This window comes from Neomonachus schauinslandi, chromosome 12 (assembly GCF_002201575.2).
Source record: "Neomonachus schauinslandi chromosome 12, ASM220157v2, whole genome shotgun sequence".
NCBI lineage: Eukaryota > Metazoa > Chordata > Mammalia > Carnivora > Phocidae > Neomonachus > Neomonachus schauinslandi.
Window position 1 is genome coordinate 36,587,878 of NC_058414.1, and position 19,521 is coordinate 36,607,398.

General features: G+C 38.1%; 1 protein-coding gene across 1 annotated transcript; it reads left to right on the forward strand.

Annotated features, from left to right (window-relative positions):
* The first annotated feature begins 10,320 nt into the window (after positions 1-10,320).
* Positions 10,321-15,303, forward strand: GNGT1 (G protein subunit gamma transducin 1). The gene is made up of 3 exons (XM_021689504.1): positions 10,321-10,378; positions 10,466-10,571; positions 15,036-15,303. Exons 2-3 carry the CDS (start codon positions 10,476-10,478, stop codon positions 15,162-15,164), a joined length of 225 nt encoding a protein of 74 aa, XP_021545179.1. The 5' UTR covers positions 10,321-10,378; positions 10,466-10,475; the 3' UTR covers positions 15,165-15,303.
* The last annotated feature ends 4,218 nt before the right edge of the window (positions 15,304-19,521 follow it).

The window sequence follows — 19,521 nt, forward strand, 5'->3', positions numbered from 1 at the left end:
TATTTATGCTCGGATTTCACATGAAATATTGAAGCTATTTTTGGCGAACATTTTAATGGATTCTCTTGATGACTGTGTCTTCCTCCCCTTTTTCCTCTTGTTGTATTTAATATTCTCAATTTTCAGGAGAAAAGTTACTTCAACTTCAAGTTTTCATTCTTCTGAATATGATTTTCATTCTTCTGAATGTGATTAAATATATCTCCCATATGGACTAAAATAAATTCAAGGACTGATTCAGACTTGTCACTTAACATTGACTATTGTCACTTCTGTTCCCTGTTCTAAGGTGCTGGTACTTTTTGATCATCTTTTGTTTCATATAAAAAGAGGAATCTTTGTTTTAAGATTTTATTTATTTATTTGACAGAGAGAGACACAGCGAGAGAGGGAACACAAGCAGGGGGAGTGGGAGAGGGAGAAGTAGGCCCCCCCACTGAGCAGGGAGCCTGATGTGGGGCTCGATCCCAGGACCCTGGGATCATGACCTGAGCCGAAGGCAGACACTTAATGACTGAGCCACCCAGGCACCCCAAAAAAGAGGAATCTTTTGAATTAGAGCAGGCAATTTTGGGAAATTGCATGATGCACTGGGAAAATGAATTTTATTCCTTGCTCCTTTGGAGAGTCACATAAATTCTCTGAGCCTCAGTTTCCTTCTCTGTAAAATGGATATAATGACTGTACTTTACATGGGTGTTATGAGGATTAAAGGCCAAGCGCCTAAGCACTCAAAGGGGTGGGCTTCAGCGTCTTACGCACAGGCACAGACTCCAGCCTGATTATCCATGTTTTGATTCCCATTGAGAGCCTTTGCACAAAACTTGAAGATGGAGTGTCAACCACAGTCAGGAAACAGCACCGTGAACTGGCCTTGTAGGACTGAAGCCTGCGACATTGCTCTCACCCCTCTCCTCTTTGGCTGAGCTCAGAGGCCACCTCTCTGCCTAGGAAGCTGTCACACAATCAGATATAAATTCATGATGGTTTCTTCTGGGGAAATGAGCTTAGGGTTCTTTCGGCCAGAGCAGAGTCCTTAGTCCTGCTAAGGACTCAGGATGCTCTGGAACACCTGGAGGGGAAGGAGAATGGGGAAAGGGCCAAAATCAGGCTTTTCACCCCTCTGTGGTGTAGAGTCTGTGGACACAGGGCAAAATTCATGTTCAGAGGTACTCCAGAAATGTTAACTTCCTTCCTTTATTCTATGCCAAATAGGGTGCATCTTTAACACCCCTGTGACCACTGAGCAGAGACAGGGAAGGAGAATTCAACAAGTGGGGACAGTTAGAAGTTTGAGATGATCAGGCCAAGTTACCAGGAAGGAAATTACGCCTCTTAATTGCAAACCACTTGAGTATTTTTATATCCATGAAAAGGATATCTTCCAATGTAAGGGGAATCTAAATTTTCTGGGACTACTTTAAATTACTGAATTTATCCTTAGGACCATGTGGAAGGAGCCATGTGACCACTGCAACCAGCCTCCATAGGGATGTCACAGTACTTCTGTATCCTTAAACCAGTAACTAAGCCAAAAGGTTACCACATAGCAAAGGAAAAGAATTCCTTTATCCAAAGTCAACAGGACGTGCAAGTCTGGAGGGAACTGCAAAGAACAGTCATCCAGATTGATTTGTCATTGTTACACCAAGTAATAGCTTTAGTGGCTATGGCTAAAAATTGAGGTTCAAAATAGTTTGGAGTTCTGTGAAATAAGGCATGGAGTTCTTATAATTTGAGTGTTGAAGGAACTATAGATATCGTCTATTCCACTATTTTCATTTTACAGAATTATACAGAGACCTGGTCATGTTTACTTACCTTAGTTGTCGACAGAGCTGAGACTAGGACCGAGGTTCTTGATATTCAGCCCTGTATTCCTCCTAACATTCCCATACCTGGACTCTTTCTACTGTACCGAGACCTTAGAGCAGAACAGTAAATACCAGAATGAAAACACACAGAGGCTACCGTGATTTCAGGAACATCTGTGCGTGTGTCAGATCCGTGCTTCTGTTCTTTCTCACCAACCCACTCCCGGCCCCGTAAAAAAAAAAAAAAAGGGTATGAAGTTGATTTGGAACACATTAGCTCCTAGAATTTCCAAGTCTCGAGTATGATGTTCTGTCTTCTGAGAGCCACACATGCTTGGGCAGTGATCGTGAATTTAAGGGGAGGATTGAGGCAGATGGTCTTCTTCTCTGTCAGACACCTTAGAGAGAGGTGGCATGTTTAGCTCATAAATGAATGAGGAGAATTCATCCCCAGTGATTTGGGGATATATATTACATAACATAGTCACTTACCGAGTTACATTGATAACTCCCCAATAAACAAAATTGTCGCTGCCTGTTAGCTTAAGCCAAAATAAAATCTGAAGTGAGTCCAGCTGGCACGACCAAGAACTTTACGCATTTGATAAGAAAGGCAGTTCATCTCTTCTGAGAGATGAGGGATCACGAGGATTTTGTTCAAGTTTAGGCAACTCCTTCACCGACAAGGTGTTTTTCAAGTGAGTTGGGTCACGTAGGAAATGTTTGCTCTAGTGCGCCCTCTGTCGGAAACAGAGTGCATCGGTGAGCATTGTATAATAAGGCGGAGCCACGTAAGAGGATGAGACATTCTCTATGCCTAATTTTGTTATTCTTGTTCTCCTTAGGGGAACGATATAATGGGGTATTTAATGTGTCTCTTACCGTGGTCATTTTTTCATCCATATATTTTTAAAATAAGCAGAATTACTATTTAATATGTGCCAAACCTTGTGCTAGGCGTTTGGAATACAAAGACAAATAACATGTAGGGATCTCATAGCACAATAGAGTAGACAGATGAACATCACATAACCCAATTGCAATATAGTGTTTTTAGTACAATATTAAAGATATGTACTAGGTTTTATGGGATCATAGAGGAGGAAATGAAATTTTAGCAAGCGCTCAGTTCTAAACAAAAGCCAATCTACACAAACAGATCTAACATTATATTTTTTATGCCTATGGGACACAGAGACTCACTCCTTCAACAGCTAGTTGCTTTGGTCTTTTTTTTTTTTTTTTTTTTTAAGGTGTTGTGATTCTAGCAAAGCATTGCCTTCTGCAGGAAGGCAGAATCTTAGAAGCCCCCTTTCTCTTCTACCTAGATGTATGTTCACTCAACTATCATGCCTACTTAAGAGGCAGACCATCTTTCCTCTTACTCAGATTGCTGCATACTTACCTTTGTAGGGCACCCAGAAGGCTGGGACAGAGTTTGGACTATTTTATCCAAGATGTTTCTGGCACAGTATGGCCTTACCACCTGCCCAGAATTCTAGCCTGGGCTACCAATCCACCAGAGAGTGGCATGTCAGGAAGGGGGGAAAGACAGAGAAAATTGCCCCTAATGTCTGTATATCATGTGGGAATAGCAATAACTATAATAATGAATATGACGCTGACTGAGCGTTTACATTGTACTTTGTGTACATTAACTCATTACATCTCCCACAATAACCACTGAGGGTGATACTTTATTCTCCCCATTCTGCAGATAAGCACTGAAACTTTAGGTGAATATGTGACTTGGTCAAAGCTGTACAGTTACCTCAGGTCGTTGAATCCTGATCCGCTGGTCTCACTCACTGTACAAGCTTTTTCTTACACATTAGTGGGGCCCGAAATCAGGCTTATTATATGTAACACATGCTCATGATCTTAGTTCAGTACCTGGACAGCTAGATTACAGACTTCTCACTCAAACATAAAGTTTATAATTAAGAACAAACAGACAAACAGATCACTACAATTTAAATACATTGCTATAATGCTCTAAGAGAAGCATCTGCCAAAGTTAATAATCAGATTAAAGGATTGAGAGAGTTAATCACTAAATCCTTACTTTCAGGGTTATATTTAGCAGAAAGTAATGGACCTTGACCTTTCAAGTATAAAGACACTCTTTCTCACAAAAATATTGTCATGTTTATACCCTAGCCCAAATCACATGTTATACATTACTTATGTGTCTGTCATAAACCCTCCATATGTTCATTTGTTCTAGTTTTATGTAGAAAAGCTTTTGTATCTTAAGTCACACAGAAGGGACAACCTACCATTTGGGGGCAGGGGGAGGCCATAGTTGCAGTTTGAAAGGGCAGTACATCTCCTAAGACTCTTACTATTTCACTATTTTTTTTCTCCCTCTTGACTATTAGCCAAGGAAACAAACTGAGTCAAACTAAAATGTCTGTATTGGAAGAGAGTTGACTACGCTAGCATGGACTAGGGATACTGAATGAGCCAGAGAAGTGTGAGCTGTTCCTGCTGGTGGACGGGATCTCCGGCACTCTCTTCCCCTCGCTTACAATAGAAGTCATGCCCTGGTCCAACCAGACACCAACCTGGTAGCTACTGCTCTGGATCCTTTCACCTCTTGCCTTCTCGAGGACTTCACTCCTCTCCTCTGTAACATCACTTCTTTCAGTGGTTTCCATTTGGAGTGCTCTATCTCTGATTTTTTTTTTTTCCCATCCCAAACTCATATTTGACTTTCTATCCCTTTCCTGTTAGAGCCTTATTTCATTGCTCCCTTTTCCAGCAAAACTTATCAGAAATGTTATCTTCACTATCTACCTCCACTTCTTCATCTCCCCTTCCCCCGCCCCCCATTGCACTCCAATTCAACTTCTACATTGGGAAGAGGAAGAATAGGAAGTGCTCCCGTCAAGAGCACCTCATCATGTTGCCACATCTTACTGGACCTCTCAATTCATATGACACCCAAAGCAGCTGCCACAGAGGTCACCAAGGACCACATTTTTCCATCTCAGTATTTAACAATTTCAAACTCTTCCTCATCCTTGAAATGCTTTTCTTTTAGTTTTTACTTTACCACATTCTTCTGGTTTCCTCCTACTTAGTTGAGTATTCCTTCTTAATCTGTCCTTCTCTGCCTGCCCATTAAAGGTGGGGTGACTCAAAGCTCAACCTTGAGAACTCTTTTCTAACTGTACTTTCTTCTTATGTGATTTCAAGTAGACACACACACATTTGTGTATAGTCTTGACCTCACCTCTGAATTCCAAACACTTACATCTACTTAGTATCTCTACTTGGATATCTAATACACATCTCAAATATTGTATGTCTTAAACTGAAGTCTTGGTCATATACCCCAATCTTCCTTCTTTCTGTCAATGACACTTCTACTTAGACTTTCAAGCCCAAAACTGTGGAATCACTCTTGACATCTCCCATCTCTTCATCACCCAATCCATCAATAGTCCTGTCAATTCTATCTCCAAATCACATTTTTAATCTGCCTATATTTCTCTATATCCATGGCTACCAATATTGTTCAAATCTCTCTGTTCTTAAAGGACTATTTTGTTAGGTTCTTACATAAAATCCCAGTTTCCACTTTTGTTCCCCTTCAGCCCCACACAGCAGAGTGTTTTTAACACATCAGAACACCTCACTTCCTCAAAATCAAAACCGTTCATTAGCTCCTCATTTTATTCGTCACCATTCCTCTGGGTGACTCTATGTGACGTGGCTGCTCTCTCCCTGACTGACTTCACCCCATCACTCTCCTTCTTTCTTACTCTACTCGTTACACTGTGTTTTCTGTTCTCCTTGTACAACAAATCTGTTCCCACTTCTGGTCCTTTGCATGCGCTGTTCTCTCTGCTTAGCCCTTCTCCTTGCATGAAATGTTCATCTCCTGATCTTCACTGTCTCCTTCTTGACCGTGTTGGTCCCACTGGCACTACCTCCAATCAGTCTAGATGATGTTGCTTCACATCCTAGTCACTCCTTATCATAAACTATAGCATTTATCAGTTGAAATCACTATGTTTATTCATTTTGTTTCACTTGTCTGATCCTCTCACTATTATGTAAGCTCTGTGACAGCAGGAACTTACCTGTTGTAGTCACCATTGTTTCCCAGTGCTAAGAGCAAGACTTATGGACAGTAGGATCTTATAACTGTCTGTGGAATAAACAAATTACTTATTATACCTCCCCTAGCACTTATCACAATATAATATATGGTACATTTTATCTTGTTTATTGTCTTTCTCCCTCATTAGAATGTATGTTCCTCATGGGCAACATTTTCTATATTTTTCTCTGCTCTGCCCTCAAGCATCTAGAATACTGTCTGGCACATAATAGCATTCAGTAAATATTTGTTGAATGAATGAATAAAATGTTAGCTATTTTTGTAGTCCTAGGTGTAATGTCAGGATGAAAAAGAATAGTACAAGATAAGAAAATTTATAGCCATATGGTTGCAAATTTATTGTACATAATATAGTGGATTTGTTTCTGAAAAAAAAGTGTCAAATGGAATGTTTATAAATCAAAATATTTAAAGTGTGTTAGCAACATTTCTATTTCAAAGAATGTGTGATTGATCCGCTGTATAAAACAGGGGACTTCTAAAAATAATTTTAATAATTTCCACTAATATAGCCCTTATAAGTTAAATATTTTGTCAAGTTGCCTTACTTCAAAATATACTTACCTACAATGTGTAAAAACAAACAGAAAGCAGGTAGCTTTGGAACTTTATACTAGCCCACTTTAATTCTAGAATAGATTAGCAAGAAAGCTAATGGAAGATATCAGGGAGACACTTAAGCTACTCTACATAGTTCTATCTTCCCTACATCCCTTACTCACACCCACAAAACCCCTGAAAACCATAAACAACCTGACATATTTTCAAAAGGCCCTGGAGGGGGCAGTATTTCCCCCCCCCCAGAGACCTACTGTTCTATGAATGGGGTACAACTCTGAGGTACTTTCTCCCCCTCCTCTTCTCTTTGCTATATTGGACCTTACCGCCCCTGATAGTAGTGCAAGATGGAAGAAGGAGTAAAAGGGCAAACATCTTCTACTTAAAGGGGTATGTTCCGCCCTCCCCCCAACCCCGAGTTAGCTGTAAATGCTGCCTTAGCTTGTTGGTCTGAGTCTTCAGTCCTCCCCTTTTATATTCTGGTGGCGGTGGGGTAAGGATGCTTGGTAATATGCCAGTAATATGACCCAGCCCCTCTTAGAACTTCCTGCGGAGAGGTGGCTCAACGTGGAAGCTTTGAGCTGCCCAGGTATGGGGGGAAATACGACAGAGTGGCTTAGTGCCTTTTGTTTTCAATTCTGTGCCTTCTTTCAGTGTAATTCTAAAGTATGACAAAACAAATCTATTCTTTTACACTAATTTGGAAAGGGTAACAGAGAGAAGTGTGCTGGAGTTGAAAACACCCCAGACCAAAAGCCAAACATCTGTGTGATAGCCCCAGCTCTGTTGCCACCCATTTTATGATTTGGGTCCACCTTTATTCCATCTGTAAAATGGGATTAAGGATGATTAGATTATGCATATCTGAATTCATTTAAACTCTTCAGTGCAACTCTGAGCCTTGGGACTCCATGCAGACAATATACACTGCCCTTCTCTGTGTGTCTGGCTGTCTTTGAGGGAGGTTAGAGTTTTGATCCTCCCTCTTTGAATTTTCTCATACAAGTCCCATGGTATCAAGTTTGGCAAGCATTCTCTCATCTTCTAAGATGCACCTCCACCAAATGAAATGTGTTTTACTTAAAATATTATTAAATTTTAGAGCTTGGAGATCATTTGTTAATAAATTGAAGTTAGGTACTTTGCACTTCTTCCTATGACTAGGTGAATATTTATGACATAGGTTGCAAGTGACTTTATCTACACTCCATGATTCTCTTTCATATATTGAACAATAGGCAGGAGTAAGGACATAAAAGTTATGAAAGATATAGATGCTCTTATAAAGGTCCTTATAACCCATTGTGTCTTAGATTTGTTAGAATCAACGCCTAAGACAAGGATCCTTGTCCAAGTGGTTTATCAAGGATGAGCTCTCACAAGAAATCTCTGAAGGAAGGTAGAAAGCAAGATGAAGCAGAAATTAAGCAAGGGTGTAGTTTCAGATGTCTAGCTTATCCTGACCCCATGGGGAGCTCTGGAAGGTTCTCAATTACAAGGTTTTTCAGCCCACAGGCACCTGGTCTGAGCTATTAGAACCCCACTTCAGCCAGCCCTGTGCTACAGGTCACCCATAGGAGCCAATCGAAAGCATAATCTCCCAGACATCACCAGTTGAAGTGGTTCCCATCAGCCAGGAACAAACCTAGGCAGAAGGCTTGCCCTTGGCGGTGAACACGTGCACCTGCTGGGGAAATGAACACCCCACCCTGGAAAGGGGGTCTAGGAAGGGCACCAACAGCATCTGCTATTAAAGGAGCCAAATCATGTCCACATGATATCCCTTAAGAGCACTTTTAGAGCTACCTAACAGAAAATGCCATGTAAGACAGCACAGTTTGAAAGTCTAGAGGTGCCGAATAAGTGGGTACTCCAGCTAACATGTACTGAGCACTTGTTTCGTGCCACATACCATTGTACAATCTTGATTCCTCTCAAGAAATCTACAATGTAGGTAATCACATTGCTCTGATTTCCTAGTAAACTGAGGCACAGAAATTAAGTAACTTGATGAGGGCCACACCCCTAGCAAGAGTCAAAGAGTGATCATTTCATTGGCAATAACATGGCAGGGATTCTCTGAAACAGAGAAAATGGAATTCTTTTTTTTTTCTCTTTTAAATTTTATTTTATTATGTTATGTTAATCACCATACATTACATCATTAGTTTTTGATGTAGTGTTCCATGATTCATTGTTTGTGTATAACACCCAGTGCTCCATTCAATACATGCCCTCTTTAATACCCATCACCAGGCTAACCCATCCCCCACCTCCCTCCCCTCTAGAACCCTCAGTTTGTTTCTCAGAGTCCATAGTCTCTCATGGTTCGTCTCCCCCTCTGATTCCCCTCCTTCATTTTTCCCTTCCTAAGCCCTATTCCAAATCAAAGCCTCTTAGATTGAGCTCATATTTTAAAGTTCCTAAAGCGATTCTTATATACACTGAAGTGTTAGAGCCATTGCCGAGTGGAACTAGTTTTCCAAGATGGAGAAGAAATATGCAAAGGACAATATCAACAGCTAAAAATGATCAGCAGAGGTAGATATGCTTGTGAATGGTTACAGATAGTCTGAAGGCAGTGAGAAGGAAAGGGAGAATGAATTTGCGCATGGGCTCTCGAATACCAAACAATAATTACACAAGAAGGAACAACCTTTGTGTTGTCATATTGTTTCTTAAGGTAAGAACAGAAGAGCAAAAATAAAAAAGTACAGGAAACATTGACTTTGGGTACTCATAGAGTGTTCTTTTCTGTATCTGTGCTGGCATATTTAGGCATTTGCTCCTAAAAATATGTTAAAATGTCTATTTCCCAGAGAAGAAGAGTCTATTATAAGATTGAGAAGGGAAATAATATTTCCTCAAAGGTTTTGGGAATGATAACACTGTATCATACAAGGAAATAAGTTAATTGCTGATAAATTATTAGCAGAGTATTTTTATGTAAATATACAGTGTTATTCGCTGAAATAGCATGTGACCTAAATATGTTTACTTTCATAAAAATATGTCATTATAAAAATTGGACCAGGGAGACAAAGGAGAAGAGAAGAAAACCAAAAAAGGAGAGATTTTAAGTGTGATGCCACTTGGCTACAATGAAATATTTTCCAGATAATTGCATATGGGTACCACCAGCTACTGAACCATCTTCCCCCATTGTCCATTGATCTAATTAAGGAGAAGAGATTGCTGAGAGTGCAGAAGATCCTTCTTTTATGATGTCCATCAGTATACCCACTATGTCACCTTTAACCCACTACATTTGGTCATCATTGCTTTCCAATGCATTGTGACAATTACACAGAACTTCCTGGTATTGTTTAGAGACACATTCTAAGTAATATGCTAGTTTATTTCTGATTAATGAGGTTGTTTGCTGTATCTCCATTCTATTGGCTTATATTTCAACCTATTATATTTATAAAGAACTTATAGTAACAGTTTTTGTATAGTTCTCTGTTAATACCAGATTAAATACTCTAGTGATTTAGGGGATTAATGGGCAGTCCTCAGAATGACCTCAAACTAACTTAAATGGCATATATCATATGATGGAGGACTCTCGTGTTAGAGATGAGGGTTAGAAACCCAACCATTTACACCATGCCCCCCCACAAAAAAAAGAAAAAAGGGAAAAGGGAAGGCTTTGGATGTTTAAGACTATATGCTGACTAAACTGACCTCTCCCCACATCCCCACAAACCTACTAGCAGGTGGTTAGAGTCAAATGCTTGGTTTAATCATATTAGTGAAGATTATAAAGAAGCTTTAAAATTGCAAGGCTAGTGTGTGGTGCTGGAATTGTTCAGAGAGCATTCATAAGAAATCAGTTATAATAGAAAGCTAAAACAAAGAAACAGTTCACTTAGTAAGTTAAGAGCTGAGGGAAGGATTGGCTAATATTGACCTGAAGCATGTGCAGCAATTTGGGTGTATGAACTGTCTTTTTTTTCAGCAGGCAAAAGATGCCAGTGATCAATATTGAAGACTTGACAGAAAAAGACAAATTGAAGATGGAAGTTGACCAGCTCAAGAAAGAAGTGACCCTGGAAAGAATGCTGGTAAATTGCTGCTCTCTTCTGAATTTTATTTTAAACTATAGATTATGGGGCGCCTGGGTGGCTCAGTTGGTTAAGCGACTGCCTTCGGCCCAGGTCATGATCCCGGAGTCCTGGGATCGAGTCCCACATCGGGCTCCCAGCTCAGCAGGGAGCCTGCTTCTCCCTCTGACCCTATCCCCTCTCATGCTGTTTCTCTCTCTCTGTCAAATAAATAAATAAATCTTTAAAAAAAAATAAATAAATAAACTATAGATTATGGTAGGACTACCAGGTTAGTCAGGAACTGTTGCAGGGGAGCAGAATGTGCCACCCCAAACAAAATATACCTCCTTGACATAAGTATTATTTTAGGCTGGTTATTTTATTTTTTTTTAAAGATTTTATTTATTTATTTGACAGAGAGAGACATAGCGAGAGAGGGAGAAGCAGGCTTCCCGCAGAGCAGGGAGCCCAATGCGGGGCTCGATCCCAGGACCCCAGGATCATGACCTGAGCTGAAGGCAGACAATTAACAACCGAGCCACCCAGGCACCCCTAGGCTGGTTATTTTTAAGAAACAGCAGATAGTGGAGAATATCTGGAAACCAAGTAAAAGTTGCCCTTTTGTAAGAGATATTTATAGTTATAAGAGAAGTCTCCATTTATAAATGTGTCTCCCTCTCTATACCAGGAAGAGAAGGATGACTCTAAAACTCTTATTAGTAGAGAAGGCAAGGATGTAAATGCGCTTGATTTAAGTGGGCTTTTGATGACTGCTTTTCCTGAAAACCTCCCATAACTGGCCTTTCCTCCCTTACCCCCCAACATCTTTTGTCTTCAGCTGGAGATGGTATTTAAGGGGGTGTCTTGGGCCATTTCAGGGAGTTACTTGGTTTTCCTGGGTTTCTCCCATGTATAAAGGAGGTGTACATGCTATTAAATTTCTGTGTGTTTTTCTCCTGTTAATCTGCCTTTTTTATTAACAGGTGTGTCTCAACCAAGAACCTAAAAGAGTAGAGGGAAAATGATTTGTCCTCCCCTACACCATTCACTGGAAAGGCTCAATGTAGTTAAAAATGAATTGTTCAGGCAAAAATTCATCAGAGATTAAGAAAATTAATAATCATAATTATCTCTTGATTTAGACTCTAAATCAAAGGTTTGGCAAACTATTTTCCATGGCCCCAATCCAGCCCTCAGCCTTTTTTTTTGTATGACCAGTAAACTAAAAATGTTTTTCCATTTTCATAGAGTTGTTTTAAAAAAGAAAGGAAGAGAGAGAGAGAAAGGAAATGAAGAATATGAGACAGAGACCGTATTTTAGCTAAGCAGTAAAATGAAGCAATGCGTATAGACATTTTGCTTTTGCTTTTCTAAATTGATAAGCTTCTCTTTATTTAATGCAATACTTTGATGTTTAAATACTTTTAGCCAAGACCTCATTTCCTCCAGCACTGTCATGGCTAGTAATGAATGAGTACATTCTACTCCTTCTTTGCAAACAAAAATGAGTTCAAGCACAAGAATTCACTCATTCCTCCTAAAAACATCTAACAGATTTGGAAATGGTTACCAAGAGTTCTCTTCCATTAAAAGGAGAGGAATGGCAAAGGAATAAAAGTTTCCTTCAAACAAACAGTAACTGAAGCTTGGAAAAGGTAGATATGTATTTTAGATCTCTTCATGTTAGGAAAGTAAGTAGAACAAAAACTCCTCCACGAGTGTTAAGAGTATATTTTATATTTTTTCCAAAACTCATTTTATCAAGCCAAAGCAGAAAAGGAATTTGTATTATCTTCAAGACTCTTATTCCCAATAAAAATTGGAATTTTGGCTTCTTTTACATTTATAATTGTCTCAAACTTCCCTGGTGCCCTTTCCATACAGGCAAAACATATTTTGCTGTAAAAATAAAATTAAATATATTAACAGCACAAAAAGCTTGGAACATATAACAAACGGTTAAAATCTTTATAATTTGGGAAAAATAAACTTTTGGGGTAAATAAAGTTATTTTTTTTTCTTGATTTGAAACATTCAAACGCTGTTTCATTATTTATTTACTCAGGATTGTTGTTTTGAAGGCAGTTTGATTGTATTCATGTTTATTATTCATTTGTGGCAAGCTCACCTGGGAGTTTTTATTTGAGGCAAACATCACATACATCACCATCTATCAGGTTTGGGGGTTCCTTTTCCCTGCTACTCAGAATCTCCTTGTTTTTGGAAGTCAAACTAATTTAATATCAGACTGCCAAAACTACACACACGCGCGCGCATGCACACACGCACACGCACACACACACACACAAATTTTAGGTCCTGAACCTACAGTTCTGACACAGGATGGCATAGCATCCTTATAGAATGGTCCAGTGGATAGACACTGGAACCCTATCCCTGGTTCAGATTCTGGCTCCACAACTTTCTCCCTGTGGAATACTCACCTGAGATATCTTCTCTAAAATGGGAATAGTAACAACATCTAATTCAGAGGGCAACTGGGAGGCGTAAAAGGGGTAATATATCCAAAGCTCTGAGAACAAATACCTAGGACATAGCAAGTGCTTTCTACTATGTTTATTATAATATAATTATAATAAAATTAAATAATTATAATATATAAATATATAAATATATAAATATAAATATAATTATAATAATTATATTATTATTTTTATTTTAAATTATTATTTGATGTCTTTGAACCAGACTGGTTCATAATATGCTTCAACCTATTTTGCTATCAAGGCACTAGTATTGTCAGAAGACACAACTCTTTGCAGCCAGTTTTTTAAAGCTGACAGATTTGCAATGACTGTATGTCAAGGCAATAGGCCAAGACTAAGATAATCTTTGTAGTAATAGTCAAAAAGAGCCGCCATTTGACTGAGCATTCGTTGTATGCTCGGCACTTAATGCAACCATTGTTGCTCTTCCTTTTTCATAGATAACGTAACTAAACCTTAGATGAACTCTCTTAACTAACAATAAATACAGCAGGGAAATGGGTAGAGCCAAAATTCAAAACTGGGGTGGCCTGAATCCAGTGTCCATGCTCTCCACCATGCCATTTAATCCTATATTAAACTGTATATACTTAAAATAAGCCTCACTGAAGTAATTTTTGAACACACACACTCACATAGGATTTTAGGTAATTTATTGCTCCTTATAGCCTCAGCACCTAGATAGACGTAAAAACCAACCCTTCACGGACTCTAGAATTAGGACAGTTCTGACACCCGGTTGGGGCCAAAATAGCTGGTGTTTGGAGGAGTGGGGAAAAAAGTGAACCTAAATCTTAATTTTGAATTTTGAAAAGGGAAAAATGTGAATCTAAATTACTGCATATTTCAGAATTGTGTATAAACTATGAGTATCATCATATGAAGGAGCCACCTGACCAATGCCTTGCCCCAGTTTGAAATGATGTTTCCTATTATGTAGATAATGAATTTGCAGAGTTATAAAGTAATCTTAAGTCTTATGTTTAATGTTGCTGGAAATTTGCATACAAAAATGATATAAATATTGTATTTAAAAAACACAGTAAATTCGTTAGATAGCTAATGGAATGGCCACCTACTGGACTGCCAGAAATGAAATAGTTTCGTTTTAATATCATGAATAGTAGATTAAGTGAAAAGGAAACAAGTTGAACGTTAAAAGAAATTAATAATTTGAGATTGTGTGTATATGCATGTGTATACACACACATTTATATATGTTATAGAACATGAACTCATTCTAAAAGGTGTGTTAAGTGGTACATGGACCATTTAAGCTCTGGCTGAGTCCATTAAAATACTAAAGCCTGATTTTTCATGAAGTCATTACTATAATGGTGCAGATGAATGAAGAGCAAGCTCATAAACAAAAATAATGATTTAGTTCAACAAATACTTGTTTACTGAGCACCAACTAAATGCAGTCTCTGTTCTAGATGCCTGGGATACATGTGAACAAGTCAGCCAAAGGTCCTTGACCCTTTGGAGCTCACCTTCTAGTGCACTGTCATGATCAATCATTGTAAATGAGTTTAAAATAAAATTATATGTGATACTTCTGAGAATTCAGGAGTGGTGATAAGCCTGGAATTTAAAAGTTATTCATTCTCTTCTACCTTTACAGGTCACATTTCTGGAATGAGGAAAAAGATTTAATCAATGTTTACTCTGGTGACACTGTTGACCTTGTGGCCAGCTATTTTCTGATCCCTGTTCTGATCTCCTTTAGAGAAGCTAGAGGCAGTGTCTCCTGAGAACCCTTAGCTGGAGTGTGGCCAGATGGTTCTCCTTTGCCTGAAGATATCCAGGAAGACAGGAAAAAGAGCAGCTATTTCTTCTTCTCTCCTAGAAAAGACATATGCACTGGGGGAAAGCAGAACCACATTAAAAAGAACACAGAAATTATAATACATTCTTGGATTCTACAGTATTCTGTTTTAACCAAATGTGTCATTTCTTTCTCCTTTCCTTTAAGGTCTCCAAATGTTGTGAAGAAGTAAGGGATTATGTGGAAGAAAGATCTGGAGAAGATCCACTAGTAAAGGGTATCCCAGAGGACAAAAATCCCTTCAAAGAGCTCAAAGGAGGCTGTGTGATTTCATAAGAAAAAAAAATGCCATGGAATAGCTTGAGCTTTAATGACAGTACTAATTTTTGGTCATCTATTACAATACTATTAAGCATGTACGTAACCTTTTAATTTATAAATATAAACTTTTAATAAAAGTTGGGATGTGATAATGCATAAATCTATATTTTTCTTTAAGTATTTAGCACAGGGTTTAGCACATAATTGACAATAAATATTGATTGACCCCTTTCTTTAACAATGACTATTAGGGGGCGGCTGGATGGCTCAGTCAGTTAAGTGTCTGACTCTTGATTTTGGCTCAGGTTGTGATCTCAGGGTCGTGAGATTGAGCCCTGCATTGGGCTCCATTCTGGGCATGAAACCTGCTTGGGATTCTCTCTCTCTTTCTCCCCCTTCCCATTCACACTCTCTCTCAAAAAAACCAAACAAAAAACAATACTATGTTTTATGAACGAGTCTATATTATTCTGGTTGCCAGCATATAGTTAATGTTTTATGTTTCTTAACTTCTCTTTCAACACTACTAATATTCCAGTAAGAAATTTCATGGTTAGCCTTATATTTTTTCCAACCTTTCTCTTCCTTTATAGAATAAGGAACTCTATTCTTTTGATTCATGGAAGTCCTATCATGACAGAATGTGTGCTCTGAAGATTTTCATTGTGGATGTTTTGTTTTCTGTTTCCCTTGCTCTCTCAACCCCCAGTCAGCAGTGATGGTTTTAACATAACCTCTTCCTACATTCTTACCATTTTTACTTGTTACTGATGATATAACTTTTACCGGAATACCAACTGGATTAAGAGGCAGTCTGTGGTCATGGAGCACAGTGGATTTAACCAGCACCAGACTAAAGGTTATAAGAAGCCAGAGAGTTCTGGCTCTGGCATTTTAGCGCCTAACTGACTCTGGATAAATTACTTACTCTTTCTAAATCTCAGTTTTTTTCTCCTCTAGGATAGGAATAATAATAGTCCTATCCCCTTTTTCATGGGGCGTTACATATTACACTAGGGTGATTATGGCACTTCGCATACTGCCTGGCACATAGTAACAACACCCAGTAAGTGTTAACTAGTATTGTTACTGAGAAAGAAACTGGACAAATATCCAGAATCCTTTGAGATCCATGCTATTCCATCCCATCCCTAAGAAGACTTTGACTAGTACAGTCCTTTTTCCTGTAGCAGTGTAAGAACAAGATGATAGAAAAATAGCTATCTTCTGCATCATCTTACTAATCAGTTTCCTCCTGGCATCTTACTGAGTTGACATAAACCAAATTTCACTACCTTTGTGCTAATGACTAAGAGATAATTGCCTCTGATTCTGTAACAAATGATGAGTGCTGATTACCGTTACTTGGAAACTGTTTTTGTTGATAGTGTTTCCTTTTTGCTATCTCACATTTACAGTGCTATTTTTGGATATGTCAGTGATCAGAATACAAGGAAATGTTAACTGATTGTCATCCTTTTTAAAAACACGAAGTGTCTATTATTTGGTCTGGAAGGGAATCTCACGGAGGTCCCAAGTTTAGCTACTAGCACAGTCCTTTCCACTCTGACCGTAGTAAATGCTCAATAAAGATCTACTGAGCCTCGTCCAACCCCTTCATTTTGAAATGGAGGAAATCCAGGTTTAGAGAAATGAGTTGGCAGGTTTCTCAGGTCCCGACTCTGGATCTCTGGCTGAATGGTTAACACCACACTCTACCACATATCAGATATGCTTTGGGTATTAGGAGATTCCAGGATACACTATTGGAGTTTACCTTTTTCCTGAGGAGACACTCTCTTCCCTTGTTTAAAATTACAAAACTCCTCCCCAACAACCCCCTCAGCCTTTCCTATCTCCCTGTTCCACTCTCTTGTCTTCCATAGCACCCATCACCATCTAGCATACTATACACTCCACTTGTTTATTTGTTTAATGGTGGTCTGTCTCAAGGGTATTTCTATGTGCAATTTAGTGTTTATTATGTATTCCTTTTATCTTTTTTCCCCTGATTAAAAAAATATTAGAGTCTTGGCTATGGCATTTAGTAATATGTATGGTCTTAACCAACATCTCTAGCTTTTATCTAACACTGGAAATAGATTGGGGAGGCAGATGATTCTAAGTTAAAACCCTGGTTTGTCCACTTTCTACTTCAACTCTCTGAACAGCAGGGTTTTTTTTTTTTTTTCACATATAAAATGGAAGAATAGAATGGATTCTTATATGAAAATTTAAAAATCACTTAGAACAGATATAGATAAAAACCTAATAAATGTCCTCTCTTTATAATAAAACTTAGAAACTTCCTGTAGTCAACAGACTTAAGTATTTAAATAATCCCTGATATGACACCCCATTTCCCCACCTTCTGCAGTTTAGTCAGACTGATCTCTCCACCTGAAATATCCCTCCACTCTAACTCATTTCAGCCTTTTGAAATCCTACTCCTTCTTTGAGGCTCACTATAAACTATCTCCTCTGTCCCTCACTCCATCCCAAGAGTATTCTATAAATCTTTTAACTCATTTAACATTGCTTTGCTTTCTTTTATTATAGTCTGTATGGTTGTCTTACTCTCGATTCTGTATTGTAAATTTCCCAAGCCAGAAGCTCTGTTCATCTTTGAAACTGCCATACCAACTCATAAATTGTCTCTACAATTGAATTGCCTTAATAAGTGTTCAATTAAAAGCAGGAAAGGATAATACTTTTTATTTTGGAGAATTCAGAATTCTTATTAGCTTAACTAAGGAATAAATCAACAGGAGGGTAACATTCTTGTTGCTCAAAAATACAGACTGTCTGCAGGAGTTGGAATAAGATAAAAATCATAGAAAGGAAGTATAGAGAAAGATAGTCTAGGAAAAAGGATGTGAGATCATGACTACCCCACAGGCTACACAGCTACAAACAGTGAGTGATTTTTTTTTTTCCAGAAGTTATTTCAGGGCCATGGATTACTAGGTTAAAAGGAATGCGGTACGACTACAGGAAAACAAAAAATACTCTAGGCATAGCCTTAACCTTTGGCTCGTCCACCTAACTTCCTGGTACCAGTAATGAGAATGGGTTAAGCATATACACTTACTGTAAAATATCATTTGAAATACTTGCACCTTGTGGGTATTTTGTACACATAGATGAGTTTAAGCTTTAGCAAGAAAAAAAAAAAACTTACACTACTATTTTAATTTGAATTGATTTGATTTTAGCCAAATTTCTTTTTTTTTTTTTTAAAGATTTTATTTATTTATTTGACAGAGAGAGACATAGCAAGAGCAGGAACACAAGCAGGGGGAGTGGGAGAGGGAGAAGCAGGCTTCCTGCCGAGCAGGGAGCCTGATGTGGGACTCGATCCCAGGACCCTGGGATCATGACCTGAGCCGAAGGCAGACACTTAACGACTGAGCCACTCAGGTGCCCTAGCCAAATTTCAAAACAAGGCTAGTATCAAACTTCCTAAATTCCTAAAAGAATGTATTAACATGAGGAAAAGAGTAAACTGAGTAACAAGAATGACCAATTACAATGGAAATTAAAGTCTTGTAAAAGCAGAATTGATAAATCATTTTGATATGAATTATAAGTAGCTGTTAAGATGATCAGAGCATTAGACATAGGTCATCCTATAACTTCACATATCTCCATCTAGAAAAGGAAGCTTATGCACATAGTTACATGAAATGGGTGAGTTTATGAAATGTTCCATGTGATTTTTATAATAAATTGAACTAAAACAAAGTGAACTGAGTGCATCAAAGATGTGTTAAATATGTTCCTTAGAAATCATCATTTTAATAGCCTAAACAGTCACCATTAACTTTATAAATTCTAGAAGAGCAGAATTTGGGAAATAACCTAATTTATTTCCACCAACAAAAAAAGGCAGAGAGTATCTATGTCTTGCAAAAAATCACAATATAAAGTAAAACCAGAACCTGGTCTTTTTGAGTTCAACCTAGCATTAAGTCAACTCCAATATAACTGCTCTTGATATTTCCTTATACATTTTCTTTTATATGGATTTTTTAACAACATCTTAATACATAAGAAAAATAGCCAAAGAATTGTTTTTCCTTTTTTTTTTTGGTTGCATGTCAAGGTAAATATTTCATGGTCTTTGCTCTTTTATACTTTAAAAGTAGAAATAACCACATGGTTAGTTTTCTTAAGCAGATTTCTTTAAAACATTTGTCAAAAGACAGTGGGCTAATAAAAGTTATTTTTTGATTATACTTTTTATTTTCATTGCAGAGTGGTTTGTACACATACTATTTTGTAAAACAAGTTTTATTGAAGGTAATATGTAAAATATAAGTAAAAAGCTAACATGACATTTGGATATAACTCATGTGGATTTTAAACTTTG

Coding starts and splice junctions, on each gene's coding strand:
- GNGT1 (XM_021689504.1), top strand. CDS start 10,476: ATGCCAGTGATCAATATTGAAGACTTGACAGAAAAAGACAAATTGAAG. Junction 10,572..15,035: donor TGACCCTGGAAAGAATGCTG/GTAAATTGCTGC, acceptor CTTTCCTTTAAG/GTCTCCAAATGTTGTGAAGA.